Here is a 20,254-nt window from a genome sequence, read left to right on the forward strand (position 1 = left end):
GATGCCCTTGTCTGCGTCCAAAAAAGGACCCAACTTTACACCCCCTGAACTGTTGGCCACCAACAGATGGGGACAAAAGAGGATGGTGGCCAATGCACACCACTGACAAGTGGATAGAACTGCTTCTTCAATTACTCTCTATTTCTGATACATCCTGATTTTACTCTTGTTGCTTGAAGACAGGAGGCTACATAAGAAATACCTTCCTCATCACCTGCTAAACCCAAGGAACAAGGGAAGTGAGTTTACGCAAGAATCTAAAAAAAATCCTGTAGTCGACATTAAATATCTTTTACAAGCCAAAACCCTCTGCAGTCTTACTGATGGACTTCACTCCGTTCCCAAGAATAAACACGACCTTCGTTTAAACAAGACTGTGAGACTTCCCTTTCAAAGCCACCATTGTCTCCTTTCGTCGATTTTTAAGTCTGAAATAATGTTTAGCTTAAATTAAGGACAATCAACTTGTCATGTAACCACCACAGCCAGGTTCTTATCTATTCATAAGATCTTACTTAAGTCCATAAAGCCCTTTAACCCCAAATCTTCAACGAGTTTGAATCTTTTAAAAATCATATTTAAATTTATTGTTTCACACCAGGTCTAATGACACACAAGCTGCGGAGGCTGAAGTAGCATCACAGAAGTAAAAGCTCTTCCCTTTACAATTAGAGGTCATGTGCTCCGTCCACCTAGTCCTTGACTTCCAGCTGAAAGGCACAATGGTCTGCAGAAAGTGATAGGAGAACGCAGCCCACTCAGGCCATGCACAAGGAACCCCAGTTGGACAACAGCGGTCTTGCCGTCAGCTCTACGAAGACGTAGCCTGCGGTAACATGTATTTACTTCCTCCAACACACAGAAAGGGAACGAGCACTGAATTAGCTGAGTGGGCTGTGGCCGTAGTTTGACGGACTTCAGTCTGAGAACTCTGCCAGAGGTTCCACTCACTTGTTCAATCCTCTCAGAGAACAGAAAGTGTAACTCGAGCCTCTGCGACGTGGTTAGCGGCCTTTCCGTTTCTTCATTTTGCCTCCAGCCACTTTGTTCCTGACGCCAATAGCACCCTCTGTGTCATCGTTATCCCCAGCATCCTCTCGAGTGCGCTTCTTCTTCTCCCCGTGCTCCCTCAGCTCCTATGGGAAAGCCAAAAGGATGGGGCTGAAAATGAGTTCCTATCACAGGAGAGAATATTCTAGTCCCTCCGTTTATGACCAAATACTGAGGAACTCCCTGACACCTGACATTAGCAAAGGTATAAGACTCGAATCCAAACATACAAGAATGTCAACTTCATTAGTGATCAAAAAATGAAAATTAGGGGTCAGCAGGTGGCAGTGGTTGGGATACTGGACCCCCACATGGCCAATTATGGTTCTAGTCCTGGACCGAGTAGCTTGCTTTCTGACTTTCCCTTCCTCTCCCTCTCTGGTCAAATTAAAAAATAATTAACAGATAAAATAATTATTTTTAAAAAAATGAAAATTAAAATAAGCTATTTTCACATGACAGATAAACAGAGATGTAAGAGAATGGTTAATATCTAGTATTGGCCAAGGTGTGAGGAGATTCACATACACTGTTGCTGACACTGTAATCGGCTATAGCTTTTCTAGGGGGTAACCTAGCATTCTGTATGAATTCATATTTTAATCATGTATACTCCAACTTCTACACATGTATTCTAAGGAAGTAAGATGAACATGCAAAGTGCACATACTAGGGTGTTCAACACAGTACCAGTTAAAACAAAAACAATGGAATAAAGCATAAAGATCTATCAAGGTAAATCATGTCACTTAAGTGAAGGAATCCTTTGTGGCCATTAAGGGATAATCACATGGGGCCAGCAGGTGGCGTGGCGGTTAAGGCGCTGGACTCCCACATGGTTGACTACGTTTTAAGTCCCAGACTTGGCATACTGAAACTCATGCTAGGCACACGCACACACATCCCCAAATCTCGAGAATGAAGGAGAAGGGGGTGTGGCATGGCCATCCCCCCTGGGGGGTGATTTCTCAGTTTCTGTCTCTGTTTCTCCGTCTCTCCGGTATGTAGCAAAAATCTCTTTAAAAAAAAAAAAATGACCACATGAATTCTCTATTTGAAAACTGAAAAATGTTAAGTTGCATATAATTCAAGTCTAATTATGAGTAAATAAAAGTAAAATAGGTAAGTATTATATTATGTTAACCCCTTCTGTATTTTCTAAACTTTTTCCCCAATGCGCAAGTAACAATTATTTTTTTAGAGTTTTTGCTATAGGGTACATGAACTCACTAGGAGAGAGGCAGACAGTGAGAGGGAGAAGAGAAAGTGAGATATCACCCCCCCAGAGGGTACAGCCGTGCTGCAAACCCTTCTCCACTCTCCTCTCTAAATTTTGATCATGTACACGCCCAGTGTGTTTCTCAAGCCGGCAGATCCAGGTCTTGAACTGCTTAGTTGGCCATGTGGAGTCCAGCCACCTTACTTACTGCATCACCAGGCTGGTCGAGTAAGTAACACTTATAAACAAAACCACCAAACAAAAACTTCTACGTAGACCCAGTGGCACAGCAGTGGTGCAATGCTCTGCAATGCTGGAAGCCATATGGAAGATCAGAGTTCAGTTCCTGGGTCAACTTGTACATGACAGAGCACATGTGTGTGCCTATAATCTGGCTGCTGGGAAAGGCTGGGGAATGACAGTGGCATGAGACTCTGCTGAGAGAGCTTCTCTCTCTGTCTCCCTCATGAAATAAATAAAAACTTTAACATTCCACGCAGACAGAAAAAAACTTTGTACCTCCAAACTCAGAAAGCAACCCATGGGCAAAGTTATGCCATTCCTCAGACTAGAATTTTAGAAAGCAGAGATCTGCCAAGGGCTCTCTAGAATCTTCTCATCACCACTGCTGTTGTTACTACTAGTAGTAACTGTGCAGTCTTTTATTAGCTTATCTGGAGCTCACAACAGTATTATTCTCAATTTACCGGGGAAGAACAGATCTTGAGAAATCAGGCCAAGTGCCCAAGCTCACTTAGCCCACAGCTGGAGCCTCTGACCTCAAGTTCAATGATTTTCTTGCCACATATGATACATGAACAGTGGCTGAGAATGAGGTCGCTTTGGTTAGGCTGTCTCAAAGTCCAAACCCTAATTCAACTATTTAGTAGTTTTGGTCTAAAGCAAATTACCCAATACCTCTACAACTAGTTTGCTCATCTTAAATGTGGAGTAATACCCAGCTCCTACAGTTTATTCTGAGGATTAACACAGTAAGAAGCATCTGGCATATAATTAAAATCCTTGGCACAGAAGCTGGTGAGGAAGTAAGCTGCATACCATTCGAGCAAATCTTTGAGCTTCAGTTACGCGCTCTGTCAGCATCATAACCTCGTCATCCTGTGTTGGAAAAACAGGCAGTTTCTTCCCAATTAAGTGTTCTATGCGCTGGAAGAGTTCCACATCATACCTGAGGAAGGAAAACTGGCAGGCTTTGGTTGGCTGATAATACAACTGTTCGCCACTTCCGAACTACATAATAAGACACAATACAACGAGCTACAGTCTGAAACAATATTGAACATATTATTCCTTTTCTAAATACTAGTTTAGTTAAATCTTTGTGCATGGCCCATTCAAAAGTCACCCAAACTACTCTTCACTCACAGAAAAGCCTTGGGTACATAAAAATCTGTTCCTTAGAGGGGGAAAAAATAATCAAGGGGCCAGACAGTGGCACAGCAGTGAAATTGAAAATGCTCAGAGAGGCTAACCCACATGGTAAGACTCTGGATTTTAGATTTGCATTCAGACACCTTTCTAGTGAATACACCAGGTTTACACAGGCCCATAATCTGGGGCTAGCTGAAACTGGGTGCATAGTGGCATCAAGATCCTGGGGACCAGCAGATGGTGTAATGGTGACGTCACTGGGCTCCCACATAGTCGACCACAGTTCAAGTCCCAGACCTGGCAGCTTAAAATTCATGCTGGGCGCTTGTGTGTGCATACCCAAGATCCCAAGAGAATGGAGGAGAAGGGATTACAGCGCAGTCATCTCCCATGGGGATGATGTCTCTCTGTCTCTCTCCAGCGAGTACACACACCCTATAGCAAAAATCTTTCTCAAAAAAAACAAAAACAAAAAAAACAAAAACAAAAAAACAAGACCCAGTTGGGGATGCTCTCTCTGTCTCTTGTTCATGCAAGAAATAAATAGTTTTTAAATCAGAAACAGTTATGTGATACTAGACCTTTTACATATATTATCTCTAATTTTCACCAAAATCCTACAAATACAAGATTTTCATGTATAAATATGAAAACCAGGCCGAGGGAGCTAAGTGATTAAGAGAGTAAACAGTAGCCCAAGACCCAGCTGGCCTGCCTCCGACGGCCTACTCCTTCCCCCCCTCGCTGTGACCCTGCAGGTGAGTCACTTACTGTGTAACAAAAGTAATGGCCTTTCCAGAGCGCCCAGCTCTCGCTGTTCGACCTACTCGGTGGATGTAATCCTGAAACAAACGGCAGAGAGATTCAGGTTCTATGGATTATAAGAAAAAACAATGTCTTGTGGCCAACTTTCAAAAGGAGACAGATTCGTGTTAGAACATGAAGAAAACAGTTCGGGCAATTTGTTGACACAAATCTCCTTTTTAAAAAAAACTTTTTTTTTTTTAAATTTGACCAGAGAGAGGGAAAGTGATAAAGTAAGCCACCAGGTCCGGGACTCAAGCCACACACATCAGCCTCGTGGGAGTTCAGTGCCATAACCACCATGCCACCTGCTGGTCCCACAAATCTACTTTTTTCATTCTCCTTGCAGCACAAAAATGATCTAATGCTTTTTTTATACAAAGGCCAATCTACAAAGTATATCTACATGGTTACAAGCAATGTGGAATACAGAAAAACAGTACTGAAGGTACTTGCCAATTATAGTTATTTGCAAATCACCTAACCTGTCTGAACCCTGGTTTTCTATTTATAAAACAGGAATAGAAATGCATGCCCAATCACAGTTACTGCAAAATTCAAATGAGGCAGCACTTTATCTCCAACAATTAATTACGAAACCAGGGGTTATTCTGTCACCCCCAGGGGACATTTGGTAATGTCTGGATACATTTGATAGTCCCAACTGCTAGAGCATGTGATTCTGTCATCTAGTGAGAAGAGGCCAGGGACACTGCTAAGCATCCTATCACATAAAAAATGACATTTGCAGCAAAGAATTTCCTGGCCCCAAATGTTAACAATATCAAGATTGAGAAACGCTAAGACACGCCAAGATGACAAGCTGTCATTTCTAAGGGATAGGGACTGAAACAGATCAGCATAGGCTACATCTGCCCCCTGACTGTGAGCAGGTACTCCTTGGCTACCATCGCTCGTATCTGTCATGTTACATACGTAGGTGAGCTCAAGATGATGAGCAAGAGGCAATCAAGTGCTCTTTAATTAACCAAGGACAAAAAGCTATGCTATAACTAAGAAAAGACAGAAAACACTCTGCTAAGAAACACACTCTAAAAATAGAGTCAAATCCCAGTGTGACTCACCTTGGAATGAGTAGGAATATCAAAGTTGACAACTACATCTACATGAGGTATGTCCAAACCTCGGCTTGCAACATCAGTTGCTAGAAGAATAGAACGAGCCTTTGCCTTAAACTTATTAAGCGATCCTAGGCGTTTGCTCTGAGAGAATGAAGAAGAAATAAGAATTTTAATCTTGGAAAATGAGATATACAAAATAGACACACTGAGTATAAGAGCCATGAAAAGAATTTTTAAATGATTTTCCTCCCTAAGTGCAGAATGGGACTTCACAGTCAAAACAGAAATATGGGAGCTACAAAAAATATGTAAGGCCTAGGTTAGAAAATAACAAGATGAAAGAGGGATTATTTAACATGACAGAAAGATCATCGCGGTCCAGACAGTCCAGACATGGAAGCACACACTAGCTGAAGCCACATGAGAAGCCCAGGTTTAATTCCCAGCCCATCCTAAAAGCCAACAGTCCTAGATACTTAGGAGACCGAGGCAGGAGGTTAATGGCATAGTGAGACCCTGTCTTTAAGAGAGAGAGGAAAAAAAAGATAACTGGGGAATCACGTATTAAAATGTCTTTAAACACATACTGGGTTTTTTTGGGGGGTGGGGGTGGGGGTTTTTGTTTGTTTGTTTTTGGAGAGGTTTTCACTATAAGGCACATGCGCTCGCCTGAAAGACAGAGAGACAGAGAGCAAGAAATCAACCCACCACCCCCACCACCACCCCCGCCGGGGGGATGGCCACACTTCAATCCCTTCTCCTCTATTCTCCCCTCAGGCTCTTGACCACACACACACACACATGCCTGGTGTGAATTTAAGCCACCAGGTCCAGGATTCAAATCACGGTTGACTACATGGGAGTCCAGCGATGTAGCCATTATGCCAATTGCTGGTCCCAAACACATACTATTAATAAAATGTCTCAGTGTTTTTAAAAACCAACAATCACTATTACCACTAGGACTAAATATATCAATTCAAAAGCAAGCAAACCTACCAATATTTTCATGTTCTAATAACTATGAAATATTCTAATTTTAGCCTCTGGCTATCCTGAAAGAAGAAAGCAAGCAGCCAAAGCAACTCTTCAAAGCTCACTAAATTAGAACAATTATGGAAACCGGCATTAACGCTGCAGGTCCTTAGTACTAAGCTACTGTTACAAGGTTTTATCTTCCTCACACCACCAGTTAGTTCACAGCTAATGCTGCCAAACAGTCCTTACCTGACTCATCTGTCCGTGGAGGGGGATGGCAGTGAATCCAAGATTTCGCAGTAGCAAAGCTGTTCTCTGAGTGTTGTTACAGGTGCTACAGAATATCATAAAGGAGTTTCCAGCCAATTCATTTAGAATGTAAACCAGGTAGGTGTCCTAAGATACAAACCCAAAACAATACGCATAACTGAACCTGGAAGACAGGGATGGAGACCAGGCACACCCATAAAGTAAAGATGAAGCCGATACTGCTTCTCAGTTATCCAGACCACAGTTGCCAGCTCTGCACTTCCTGACCAGCAGCTCTGGGGACCACGCACCTCCATACACCCCAAAGCTAAGTATAGGGAGATCTGTACTCAGCAACCAAAAGAGGCACTTCTGCCAAAGCACAAAACTAGGGTCTCCATCCGACATAGAAGCCACAAAACAAGTAGACAAAGGAAAAACTACCTTAAAGGATGGGGACAGGGAGACGTTCTATGACTACATCACAGCTTCATTATTGTGGCTTAGTACGTGGTGAATTCCTGGAATGGCCGACTTATCGGTGAGGAACACAAGCACAGCATGCTCTCCAGAGCAAACAGGAGAGACTCCACTCGGGGCTGCGGCTTTGAGCTAAACAAGGCTCGACACGTTTTGAGATGCTTTGGTGAGGACAGCGAGAGGCAGGAGTGGTCAAAGCAAACACTTTACCTTGAATTTAGAGGGAATAAAAAGATAATATTGCTGTAACTTCTCAACCGTTTGGTATTTGGAGGAAACAGCACATTTCACAGGGTTCTTCAGAGCTGCTCGCTGAAGTTTTTGTACCTGAAAGAAAGAAAACCTAAAATAGTATGCTGATTCCTAAATACTTGCTTTCTATTTTTACTTACTGTTGTGGTTGTTACTGTTTTATGTACCAATCCTTATAAAGAAGAAAAAAGGAATCTTAGTAAATTTCACCTTTTTGGTCATGGTAGCAGAGAAGAGAAAAGTTTTCCGATCTCGGGGAATCACTTTGAGGATCTTATCGACCTAAGGCACGAAGAGGAAAAGACACTGATGTAACATTAGACTGGACACCTGCACGTGTTTTAGGCAGTGAAGGAGGTCGAGACTCACAAACGAAATGCATCACTACATAGCAGGACTCAAAAATTCAATTCATTCAGCTAAAGCTTACCAAATAGTATCTGATACCCTACCAAATGCTATCAAAGAAAGAATGCCACTCAGAGAAAAGAAGGGTTTGAAGTTGTAGACTAGAACTAATCTAAAATTCAAGAATAAGTATTAATCAACTAAATAAGCTGTGATGAGTGAGTCATCAAAGAAAATAAAGATATTTCAAGGTGCATAAAAGAGGTTGAAATCAAATAAAATGAAAAGGAAAATCTGGGCTTGATTCTTCTCAACTCTGAAGTAAGGGTCAGACTATAAGAAAACAGGGTGCTGAGACAATGACAATGTGAAGAGCACCTGTCATCAAGGGGGAAAGTTCATGAAAACGGGCAGCAGGGCTGTGGCAGTTAGCTCATATTGATGTGTTATTCTACATAAAACAAGGAGACACTGAACCACATTTTGAAGCAGGGACCTTGAGATGCTCTAAGAGGAGGAAAGTAACCGAGAGTTCACCTCTGTCTCAAAATCCATATTCAATATTCGGTCTGCTTCATCCATGACCAAGTATTTGAGAGCTCTTAAGTTGAAACCTTTTGTATTTTCCAAGTGGTCAATCAGTCGACCAGGAGTTGCTACCAAGAAAGGTTGAGAAGAAGAAAACACATTTCAGAACAAAGACAGAAAGTAAGTTACATTATCTCCCTAGCCAAAGAAATTTTAAGAACATGATTACAAAAATCTGTTCCTCCAAGTCTTTCCACCCAACGTTAATAGATTTTATGAACTCCTCATTGCCAGGGTCTGTACCTTTGTCAATTACTCACCTATTACTATATGAGGTTTTTTTGCCAAGGCCAGAGACTGGGACATTGAATCAATCCCACCTACAATCACAGCTTCGGAGATAAAAAGAACATAGAAAACAGATCCTTAATTTTTTCCAAAGTCCACTTTAAAGCCAATGCTAGATTTCTACTTAAATGTGTTCTTCCCACACAATTACTACCTTTTCCAAAACTAGCGTACACCACCAACTCCTTAAGTCAAAAACTCAAGCCAAGACTGCTTTCTTCCACTCTCCTTTCACACTCGTTCTCTGTGATCATCTAGGATTCCTCTTCTCTAAGACACTTACCACTCTGCACTCCAATAGAGGAGCCCAGGGCCTCAAACTGCTCTGAGATCTGAAAGGCCAACTCTCGAGTCGGGGTGAGAACCAGGGCAAACAAACGCTGAGGCGTCTCCAGCAGCGCATTCAAGATGGGCAAGGCGAAGGCCCCGGTTTTCCCAGAGCCAGTTTCTGCTAGCCCAATGATATCGCGACCTAGAAGAAAAAGAAAACACCTAATACCAGAGGACCTCTCTCCGCCCTATTTCTACATTTCTACAATGACACAAGGCTAGACACAAAGCCGACACTGAATAAATATGGGATGAGCTGGGGAGAGAGGAAAGTTGAATAAGCAGAAAAGATGTGGTCTCCATCCTAGATAAGCTCAAAATCTGAAGCGAGATGGACAAATACACAAATACGTTGTAATGCGACAAGGCTTTAATACAGGTCCCTGTGTGGGGATGGAGGAGAGACTCTGAGAACACAGTGTGCGCAGGAAGGATGACAGGTGAAAGGTGGCTGCAACACAGAAGTGCTAGGGGTGGAAAGGGAGAAGAATGAGACCAGAAAGGAAATTCACAAGCCATGCTAAGGAATTGTGATGTTTTCCTGTAAAAGAAAGGAAAAATTTCGAGCAGGGAGGATCATAGTAAGTTTCACCCTCCAGGCCTGAAGGCATAAGGAGGAGCCAACAAGCTAATACACATGCCTTTTACACTGCTCCTTTGGAGAATGTCCTAAGTAACTCTTAAGAAGAGGTCCCTGGGCCAGCAGGTGGAATAGTGCTGGATTCCCACATGGTTGACTGCAGTTCATGTCCTGGACCCGGCATCTTGATACTCACACTGGGTGTGTGAATGTGTACCCAAAATAAAGAGAGACTAGAGGAGAAGGGACTGTATTGTGGCCATATCCCCTGCCCCCTATAGCAAAAATCTCTCAAAAAAAAAAAAAAAAAGAGGTCAGAAATTTGTTATTATCACCCCTCTAGCCCCCGGGGAGATGGGCTCCCACGACCGCCATCTGGAAGCTGGCTGCAGCTGAGGACCACTAAAGGGTGCCCAGAGAGAACGCTTCCTACTCAGTGGTGCCCCACAACAGCTACTGGGCTGCTCTGTAAGTGTGCAGCTGCTCAGAGGCAGATTTCTAGAACATAATCCTACACTACATAACCCCCCCCTTTTCCCTGGGGCAACCTGAACAAAACTCCTACTTCTCACTATCTAAAACGACTGAAATGCCCAGAACAGTGAAAATGAGAGCTCAGCTAGGACACTGGATGCAATTCAGGCCAGAAGTGGTGGCTTCAACTGAGGCAAGGCAGCGAGGGCAGGACGAGTGACTTGTAGAACAATTGAGAATGCAACACTTAGGTTTTCAGTAAGACAGTCTTAAAGCCGGAAAGTGGCACAGAAAAATACAGTCTGGTAAGAAAAATAATGACTCTGGTTTGGACGCAGGAGCCAAAGGATCCTGCAGTAAGTTCAGGGAGAAATATCTAGAAACCAGTCAAGGGACCAGTAGATGGCATAGCAGTTATGCTGCTGGAGTCCCGCACGGCCAACCACAGTTCCAATCTCGGACCCAGTGGCTTGAAACTCACACCAGGCCTGTGTGCATGCATGCCCAAAATCCTGAGAGGAGAACAAAGAAGGAATTATGGTGTGGCCATTCCCCCAGGAGAGTAATTTCTCCTTTTCGGTCTCTCTGTGTCTCCAGCAAGTACATGCACCTATAGCGAAAATCTTTAAAAGAAAGAAAGAGAGAGAGAGAGAGAAACCAGTCAGAGTACCTGTTTAGCACTCAGGAGAAAAATGTAGGCTTGAAATACAGACAGGGGCCACGAGCATCCTACTGGTGGTGCTTCCCACAGCAGACACGTAAAACTATAATCTGCAAGGATGGGACCAGCTGATGGCATAATGGTTACATCACTGGACTCCCATACAGTTGACCGTGGTTCAAGTCCCGAACTTGGTGGCTTAAAACTAATGCTAGGCGCATGTCCAAAATCCCAAGAGGAGAATGAAAAAGGGATTGCGGCATGGCCACCCCCTGGGGGGATGATTTTTTACTTTCTGTCTCTCTCTGTCTCTCCGGTGGCAACACGCACCCTACAGTGAAATATCTCTCTCTCTAAAAAAAAGGATATCTATTAGGTTCTCACAAATATATTTATGCCAAGGTCCCATGCGTGTAGATTCTGATTCAGTAGGTCTAGGTCAGAGCTCAGAAACCTCTGCTTTTTTATTTTTATTTTTTATTTTTTTAAGAGCTCCACAGATGATTCTGATGAACACTAGGTGAGACTCAACCATACAGACACACTGAACACCTCAGGATTGAATCAGAAATCTTAGGTCGTGTGTTAGAGTAAGAAAAAAGCAAAACAGAATCACTATTATAAGGCAAATGGGGAATAAAAAAGGAGAAAAAAATTAGAAAGAAAGGCTAGAAACATTATCTTGAAATTAAGTAGGAAGAGAGCATCAAAAAGAAAGTGATTAGTACTACTCAATGTCACCAATCTAGTAGAATACACCTTCACTATCCATCTCTTACAGATTAGTCTCTTAAACCAGGATCTGCCATGCCAGATCAGACAACAGTGTATTCTAGTACATTCTATCCATTCATTTTCTATTTGTTTTGTTTTTTTTTTAAGAGGTTTTCGCTATAGGGCACGTGCGCTCGCCAGACAGACAGAGAGAGACATAGAGACAGAAAGCGAGAAATCACCCCCCATGGGGGATGGTCACGCCGCAATCCCTTCTCCTCCATTCTCCTCTCAGGATCTTAGACACTCACTCACACGCACCCGGCGTGAGTTCTAAGCCACCGGGTCCGGGATGCGAACCGCGGTCAACTACGTGGGAATCCAGCGACATAGCCATTACGCCAACTGCTGGTTCCCACTTTCTATTTGTTAACATCGTAGTTTTCCACTCAACAATATATGCGTAATGGGCTGGTCCCATAGCCTGGTGTTAAGGGAGCCAGAGTCTACATGGTTAAGTACAGTTTGAAATCTAGCCCAGTGCCTTGAAAAACACACCAGGCACATATACACACACCCCACATCCTAAGAGGATGGAGAAATGGAGATGGGACTGTGGCAGTGACCAGGCCCCATCAAGGGGTGCTTTCTCCTCTCCCTGCGTCTCCATCTCTCAAGCAAGCACACGCATCCTCTGGTTTATAAACAAAAATAAAAACAAAAAACAACAACAAAAATACACGTGTAGATGTGAAATGCAAGCTGAACTAGACACAGACCAATTCTATAAGGATCACAGAAGAAATGTACAATCCAGGGATAGTATTTCTCACTCATCTACTTATTTGAACGTTCCCCTTGGCTGCAGGATATTGAACAACGACTTGCAAGAGCATCTTCCTGAGAAATAAAGATGGGTGAAAACTAGTCATTTCCAACGCCTCTGATTCCCCGACTTCTCAGGGTGTCCGCCTCCCCTGCCTGTGCACCACAGCATGCCCCGGAGGAGCTAGGATCTCTCTTCCTTTTATGTCACAGGAAATCTTACATTTTCAGAAGAAAGGAGTACATAAGAAAGATTTAGGGACATAAAAAAGCTTGTAACACTCAATTTCTGAGGTGGTGGCAGTGAGCAAGCCACTGCTGAGAGCTGAGGCTTGCAGTGCTGTCAGCTTCTTTGTGATTCCCTCAGGGTAACCTGAGTTTGTGAAAGTGGTTAAGTTTTTCTTTATCATCTCTTTCTTCCTCTTAAAGCCTCCTAGCCTTTTCAGAGTTAATTCTGGTGCGGAACACACTAGAATACATAAGCTCCATGAGAGCACAATAAATTGTCATAGTCACCAGCCACATTGCCAGCACCCAGCATGAGCCCCCAGGCTGTGGCAGCTATTAATAAGCCATCTGAGATTGCCAGAGGATGGCTGAAGTGATCTCTGAAATGGAAATAAACTTAAAACATGAAACATGGGAAGGAAATCATCCTTATCAACTATCAAAAAGGGGCTGACTCCATGACACAGTGGCAATTCACAGCTCGAAAGAAGCTGGATTCCACAAGGCCGCCATGGTTAGAATCTCTAGCCTGGTCCACCTGACATACACGCCAGGTACACGCATGTATGCTCAGGATCTGAAGGGCAGAGGACTGGAGGAAGGGGATCGTGGTGTGACCAGACCCTGTGGAAGGTGCTCATCTCTTTCTTCCCCCATCTCACATGTGCACGCATACACACTATTAGCCAGCCACAGTAGCAAAGCAGTAATGAAACACTTTGTGATGATGGGGCCCTAAGAGTGGGTAGGGGTCAGCAGGTGGCACAGTGGTTAAGGTGCTGGACTCACACATGGTTGATCATGGTTCAAGTCCCAGACCCAGCGGCTTGAAAGTCATGCTGAGCACGTGTGCATGCAGACCCAATATTCCAGGAGAATGAAGAAGTAACCGAGGCACACGCACATGTTCATGCCTTCCCAAAACCCTAAAGGGAGAAGAGAGGAGAAGGGACCGCAGGGTGGCCATTTTCTCTTTCTATCTCTGTCTTTCTCTAGCAAGCATATACACCCTATAGCAAGCTTTAAAAAAAGAAAATCACAAGACTGTGATCTCTTCATGTAACACTCCATGTCACAGGGAATGTGACACAGGGTCATAGGATGTGTGCGTTCACCAGAGAGGAGAGAGACAAAAAGATACAAAGGGAGGGAAAGTAAGAAATCACCCCCCAGGGGAGATGGCCATACCACAATCCCTTCCCCATTTTCCTCTCAGGATTTTAACCATGCATGCACACATTCCCAGAGTGAATTTTTAAGCCGCCAGGTCCAAGACTCAAACCATGGTCGACCATGTGGGAACCCAGCACCAAAACTACCACATCACCTGGAGGCCCCACAGACACAGGGTTTTGAGCTACCAGAATCAATATTCAAAATGCAGCTCTTGCAATAATTACTTATGGGACTCCAGCCAAGGGACTTAATCTTCTAAGCCTCAATTTCCTCACCAATAAAACAACCAGTCCTGCCTTTCAGGATTGTTATAAGGTTTAAGAACAATGAATGTCCTAGGGCTGTGCAACTGCAGAAACTCAGACATAATTAGTCCCAAATTAAACTTTAAAAGTTAACTGATTTTTTTTTAATTTCTTTCTTCCAAGAGTCAGAGAGACAGCAAGAACAGGATCTCAACACCAGGATTCACCCCCAGCCTCAGCCAGCCCCAGACAATGGCACACGCATGCCTCGCATACTCAAGATTTTCAGACGTGAACCCCGAATCAAGACATTTTCCACGACGGTCATTTGAATCATGTTATTAATTCTCCTCTGCAAGAAATTCAAACTTCTGGTTAAAAACACTGGAATAATGGGGACCAGCAGTTAGCATAATGGCTATGACGCTGGACTCCCATGTAGTAGACCACAGTTCGAGTCACAGACCCGGCGGCTTAAACTCACGCCGGGTGCGTGTGCGTGCATGCCGAAGATCCCAAGAGGAGAATGGAGAAGGGATTGCGGCGTGGCCATCCCCCCTGGAGGGTGATTTCTCACTTTCTGTCTCTCTCTGTTTCTCTCTTTCTGGTGAGCGCACGTGCCCCATAGCAAAAACCGCTCAAAAAACAAACAAACAAACAAACAAAAAACACTGGAATAATTTTAGAATTATTACACCTAATTTTTTTTAATTGCCAGAGGGCATGTGTACTTTCCATAGATTGACAGAGGCAGGGATAGGGATAGAGAGGAAGCACAACCTCAATGGCGTAGAGCCATACCACGGTCCCTTCTCCTCTATTTCTCTAGCACATCGGCATTTCGGTCATGCTTGCACACACTCCCAGTGCATTCTTCAAGTCACCGGGCTCGGGATTTGAACCACAGTCACCCATGTGGGATCTGGCTCACTTAACTACTATACTACAAGGCTAGCCCACCACCAGCTAATTTTGGTTCCTTCTTTCCACCTATGCTGAAGGGCAATCTGGGAAAAGTCGAAATGCTCCAACACTCTTCTCACTATTGGAAAGCAACGCTGGGATTGCTGGCAGCTAGCAGCTCTTTCCCACCAATGGCCTTATCTGTCCTTGGCCCAACTTCTGCACACAAGTCAGTGTTTACTATGCCCTCCATGGTTGGACCACTTTCCTTCATCTAACCTCTGTGAAACCAAATCCCATGATTTCTAATCCTCTATAGAACCTTCCCATTCCAAGGGACCAGCAGTTGGCGCAATGGCTACGTCACTGGACTCCCATGTAGTCGAGTGCGGTTCGAGTCTCGGACCTGGGGGCTTAAACTCATGCCAGGAACGTGTGCGTGCATGCCCAAGATCCCGAGAGGAAAATGGAGGAGAAGGAATTGTGGCGTGACCATCCCCCCGGGGGGGTGATTACTCGCTTTTTGTCTCTCTGTCTCTCTCTGTCTGTCTGGCAAGTGCATGCGCCCTATAGCAAAAACCTCTTCAGAAAAAAAAGAAGAAAAAAAAAGAAATAAATGATTTGGGGTATTAATGAGATTGAGTTGATAAAATCAGAGGTGGGGATAGCTGGGGTGATAGCAGAGGGTACAGAGTTTCTGTTCAACAAGATGGGTAAGTTCTGAAGCTCTCTGGTACAGTGTGGTGACTATAGTTAATAACGTTTTGTATATTTGAAATCTGAGAGTAGATTTTAAGTGTTCTCACCATGGATAAGTATGTGAGGTAATGGATATGTTGGGGGGATGGCCACGCCACAATCTCTTCTCCTCCATTCTCCTCTCGGGATCTTGGGCACACACGCACAGCGCCCAGAATGAGTTTTAAGTCGCCGGGTCCAGGACACGAACCATGGTCGATTACATGGGAGTCCAGTGACATAGCCATTAACGCTAACTGCTGGTCCCAAAATCATTTATTTATAACTGAACTCATCTTTCCTGAAATCTTTTCTGCCTCCCTCAACCCCCACTCTTTTAAACGGTCTTTATTATAGGGTATGCACACTCACCAAAGAGACAATGAGAGAGAAAGTGAGAAATCACTCCCCCCAAGGGGGATGCCCATTCCACAACCCCTTCTCCCTCCATTCTCCTCCTGGTATTTTGGGCCAATACGCATGCACACCCAGTGTGAGCTTTAAGCTGCCAGGTCCAGGACTCAAACTGTGGTTGGCCATGAAGCACCTGTACTCCTCATTAGAGGGTAATCTATCAGAGAGGACAGCACCTTTAACTCCCATCACTTTTTTTTTTTTAAGAGGTTTTTGCTATAGGGCGCGTGTGCTTGCCAGACAGACAGAGAGAGACATAGAGACAGAAAGCGAGAAATCACCCCCAGGAGGGATGGTCACGCCGCAATCCCTTCTCCTCCATTCTCCTCTCAGGATCTTGGGAACGCACGCACAAGCGCCCAGACTGAGTTCTAAGCCACCGGGTCTGGGACACGAACCGCGGTCAACTACATGGGAGTCCAGCGACATAGCCATTATGCTAACTGCTGGTCCCCCCACCCCCGTCACTTTCTATAGCAAGAGTATACAAATAACATGTCCTTAATTCACACCCTGGAAATTTTGCAGTAATCTTGAATTTCCCCAGCCCTTGCATTCCACTTGCGTGACTGGTGGTGCTTACTCTTTGCTATTGTTTTCTCTTTCTCATTATCACTGCCCATTATTTACCACGAAGACTTCATAATTGTTTTCTAGCCTCTAGACTCTCATTTCTGATCAAATTTACACAGCTATGAGATTAATCTTCTATGAATATAACTCTAAGGATTTCATCCTCCCGCTAAAAAATAATCTGTAAAGATGCTTCGTTGCCTTGAGAACAAACAACAAGTTCTTTCAGCAAGAATTCAAGTCCTTAATCTGGCCCCAATTACCTTACTAAGCGTTCTCACCACTCTACGGTAAGAAGTTGCAAATCTCCATACATGGCCATGTTTTCCAACCTCTTTAACTTTTTTCCATGCTTTTTTCTAGGCCTAGAATGTTACCCTCCTCCTCCATCATATCTGAATGTCTAAAGCCTTCAAAATTCAGTCTCCAAGGTCAGCTCAAATCTCTTATCAATCTCCTCAGCCAAAAAAAGTAAAATGAAATAAATCTTTTCTAATCCATTCCAATTAGAAGTAATTTCATCTACTTCCTCAGTGTATTTTGAATGTAACTTTCTTTGGGCCCTGTACTCCTCATTAGAGGGTAATCTATCAGAGAGGACAGCCTCTTACCCACTGGAGCCTGTCTCCTAACCCCTAGTGCCTACCACTTCCATCAAATACTCTATTTATGGAAGGAGAAGATGGGATTATGCAGAATCAATCTAATCCCTTTTCTATATGAGTTCTTCGAATCGTTAAGATCAATAATTGCATTTAACACTCTCATCCTGCTCTTCTCTAGACCAAGAGTGCTCAGTTTCTCTATTTCTGACCATTCTTAATACTAAACCATACCCACCGCCCCTCACTTACTTTCTGAAATCTGTTGTCTTCACATCTAATCAATATGGCATTCTTAGGCATGTTCTAATCACTGCAAAGCACTGTTTTCTCTCTAAAGCTAATCCAGGAATTCTTAATCAAGGATTCATGGGGCAGGAATTTGGGGTATAGGGGAAGAGAGTCTTGAATTCTCTGAAATTATATGCAAAATTTCATGTGTATACATATTTGCATGTTTTTTATGAGGAAATCTTTAAGTTTATTATTACTTTTTTCCCCCATGAGTGAGAGGGACAGGAAGGCAGAGACAAAACCCTCAACAGGGTCCTGATATCATAATCCACCCCAGCTTCAGCTAGCCCTGGATCAAGGCCACATGCATGCCGAGCATGTTCCGGGAGGCCTCTGGACAGGAACACAGAATCTCTGCACATGGTTCGGACTTGCAGAGTGCAGCATTTTACTACTCTGCTCCCATCCAGGCCCGGAAAGAACTTCAGTTAACTAGTGAATTTCCGTTAACTAATGCTTCTGGGTCTCTTTACCACGAACCCTTAATCCTATAAAGTGAGCATTTTAGGAAACTAAGAGTAGGACTTTATTTCTATCCAATTAGAGCTCACTCACTAGTCATCAAACAGCACCTGAACCATTCTTCTAAAAATCTGGCAAACATGTCTCACAGCAAGAACTCTCAACTCCCCTAGAAACAAATGTATGTTCCAGGCATGCTTAAGCCTAATGATTCTATTTTCTAACAAGTTTCTTTTTTCTTTTTTCTTTTTTTTGGGTGGGGGGGAGAGATTTTTGCTATAGGGCGCGTGCGCTCGCCAGACGGACAGAGAGAGACATAGAGACAGAAAGCGAGAAATCACCCCACAGGGGGGATGGTCACGCCGCAATCCCTTCTCCTCCATTCTCCTCTCGGGATCTTGGGCATACACGCACACGAGCCCGGCGTGAGTTTTAAGCCACCAGGTCTGGGATGCGAACCGCAGTCGACTACGTGGGAGTCCAGCGACATAGCCATTACGCTAACTGCTGGTTCCCTAACAAGTTTCTTGTCAGTATACTTTAATCCAGTGCCTCCCTAAAGTCGGCACAATGGCAAGGAGCAAAAGTCTTCAACTATCAAGACAGAAAATAAGCTTAGTAAAACTGGAGAATAACTGATGTTCTCCAAAGCCACTTAAGACCAAACATATTATCTTTTTCTTTTTAGAGAGAGAGATTTTTGCTATAGGGCTCATGTGCTTGCTGAAGACAGACAGAGACAGAAAGCGAGAAATCATCCCCCAGAGTGGATGGCCACACCACAATCCCTTCTCCTCCATTCTTCTCTTGAGATTCTGGGCACACACGCACACGTGCCCAGTGTGAGTTTTAAATCACTAGGTCCAGGACTCGAACTTGGTCAGCTAGGTGAGAGTCCAGCGATGTAACCAGTCACTATCTGCTGATCCCCAAATATTTTACCTTTAGAGATCATATCTTTATTTCAATTGAAGTATGCAAGCAATAGCTCTAAAAAACGGTTAAGTACTGTACTCAAATGAGCAGAACTTAAATATTGAATCAGCACCAGACCACATATTTCAATTTACCTTGTAAGGCTAAAGGAATAGCTTCAATCTGGATCTTGGTGGGCTTTGTCCATCCCAACTGGTCACAAGCTTCACACAATACATCTGTCACGCCCTTAGGATGCGGAAAAACATACCTTAGCAAAAAACAGTACTCTTCATCTCCCACAAACATTTTTAAATGACTTTGGCATAGCTATACTGTTAGTGACACCTGAACTTCAAAAAGTTCATGGGAAAATAAAATTAAAGTGCAAGTTTACTTTGATGGGGAAAGAAAACTGAGATCCACGCAGGTTTTTTTTTTTTCATAATAGCCATCTTCCAGGGACGTTTTGAAGCCCACTCATATACAGACCTTGCACTCGATTTTAAAAAGCATTTATTGTGCACCTCTGCGCTGTCCTTTAACTGTACTATAAGACAGTAGTTCAAGACTTTACACTTCCTACTCGCCAGAGACAAGGCCAAGTGTTTCACACGCATTAACATTTATTGTCGCAACAATTCCACCACGTACATATTTATTACTATGCCCGATTCACAGCTGTGGAAAAAGTCAGGCACATAGTGGTAACAGCTCGCCTCAAGTCACTAGGTCGGGATAAAAACCTAGTTGTTTCACCTGATGGTAGATTTCAGTTATAAAAACACCGATTCCTGGGCAGATAACAAACGTCGCCACCCTTAGGTGAAGAAAGGGGCAAATAGGCGCTCTCGGGGCCGGCACCAACCTCAGAGCCCACGGAGCGCGGCCGGAACAGAGCTTCGGAAATTCTGGAGAAAACCTAAGCCAGGCCCCGAGTTGCTTCGGCACATCACCGCCAAGAACCTGCCTGAACCTACAGCGAGGAGGACAAAAAGGGGCCAGCGACCCTCGCTCTCACCAGGTCTTTAAATGTTTTAGTTTCCTCTTCCTCTCCTGCTGGCTGCGAGACTTCGGTCTGAGAATCGTGCTCCTCCGGCGCCGCCATCTTCGCTGAAGGCTCCGGAAGTGGCTCAGCACCGCGCGGGATGCTGGGAAATGTAGTTTCAGTTCTCCTTCAGAAAGCGATTCTGGGCGCCCCCTGCAGGCTTAGTAGGGGATTGCCCCGACGGCCAGCGGGTGAGGCCTAGCGGAAAGGTGGCGAAAATTTACCAAGAGATTGCATTAGTAAGAGTGAGGACTTGCGGATTGAGCCGGCGGTTGAGAGGGCAGAGGCGGCCAGGGACTAGCGTCTCAGGTGGCCCCGAAGGTCCCCTTTAGAGAGTCTTCC

At 44.1% G+C, this 20,254-nt stretch overlaps 1 protein-coding gene across 3 annotated transcripts; it reads right to left on the reverse strand.

The window, feature by feature from the left end:
• Window positions 1-561: 561 nt before the first annotated feature.
• On the reverse strand, window positions 562-20,097 carry DDX47 (DEAD-box helicase 47). Of its 3 annotated transcripts, none has more exons than XM_014582678.2 (12): window positions 19,886-20,024; window positions 19,020-19,113; window positions 9,014-9,202; window positions 8,703-8,774; window positions 8,392-8,510; window positions 7,717-7,788; window positions 7,465-7,581; window positions 6,775-6,921; window positions 5,551-5,688; window positions 4,433-4,503; window positions 3,329-3,458; window positions 562-1,136 (listed from the first exon to the last, which is right to left on the reverse strand). In XM_014582678.2, exons 1-12 carry the CDS (start codon window positions 19,970-19,972, stop codon window positions 1,005-1,007), a joined length of 1,368 nt encoding a protein of 455 aa, XP_014438164.1. In that variant the 5' UTR covers window positions 19,973-20,024; the 3' UTR covers window positions 562-1,004. The 3 variants fall into 3 exon arrangements, 2 of the variants coding, with proteins under 2 accessions (XP_014438164.1, XP_027622629.1); XR_003547245.1 differs by having other exon boundaries at window positions 1,024-1,136; window positions 3,329-3,472; window positions 19,886-20,097; XM_027766828.1 differs by lacking the exon at window positions 5,551-5,688 and having other exon boundaries at window positions 19,886-20,028.
• Between the last annotated feature and the right edge of the window lie 157 nt (window positions 20,098-20,254).

The sequence above is a fragment of the Tupaia chinensis genome, unplaced genomic scaffold (genome assembly GCF_000334495.1).
Source record: "Tupaia chinensis unplaced genomic scaffold, TupChi_1.0 Scaffold143728_1, whole genome shotgun sequence".
Taxonomy (NCBI): Eukaryota; Metazoa; Chordata; class Mammalia; order Scandentia; family Tupaiidae; genus Tupaia; species Tupaia belangeri.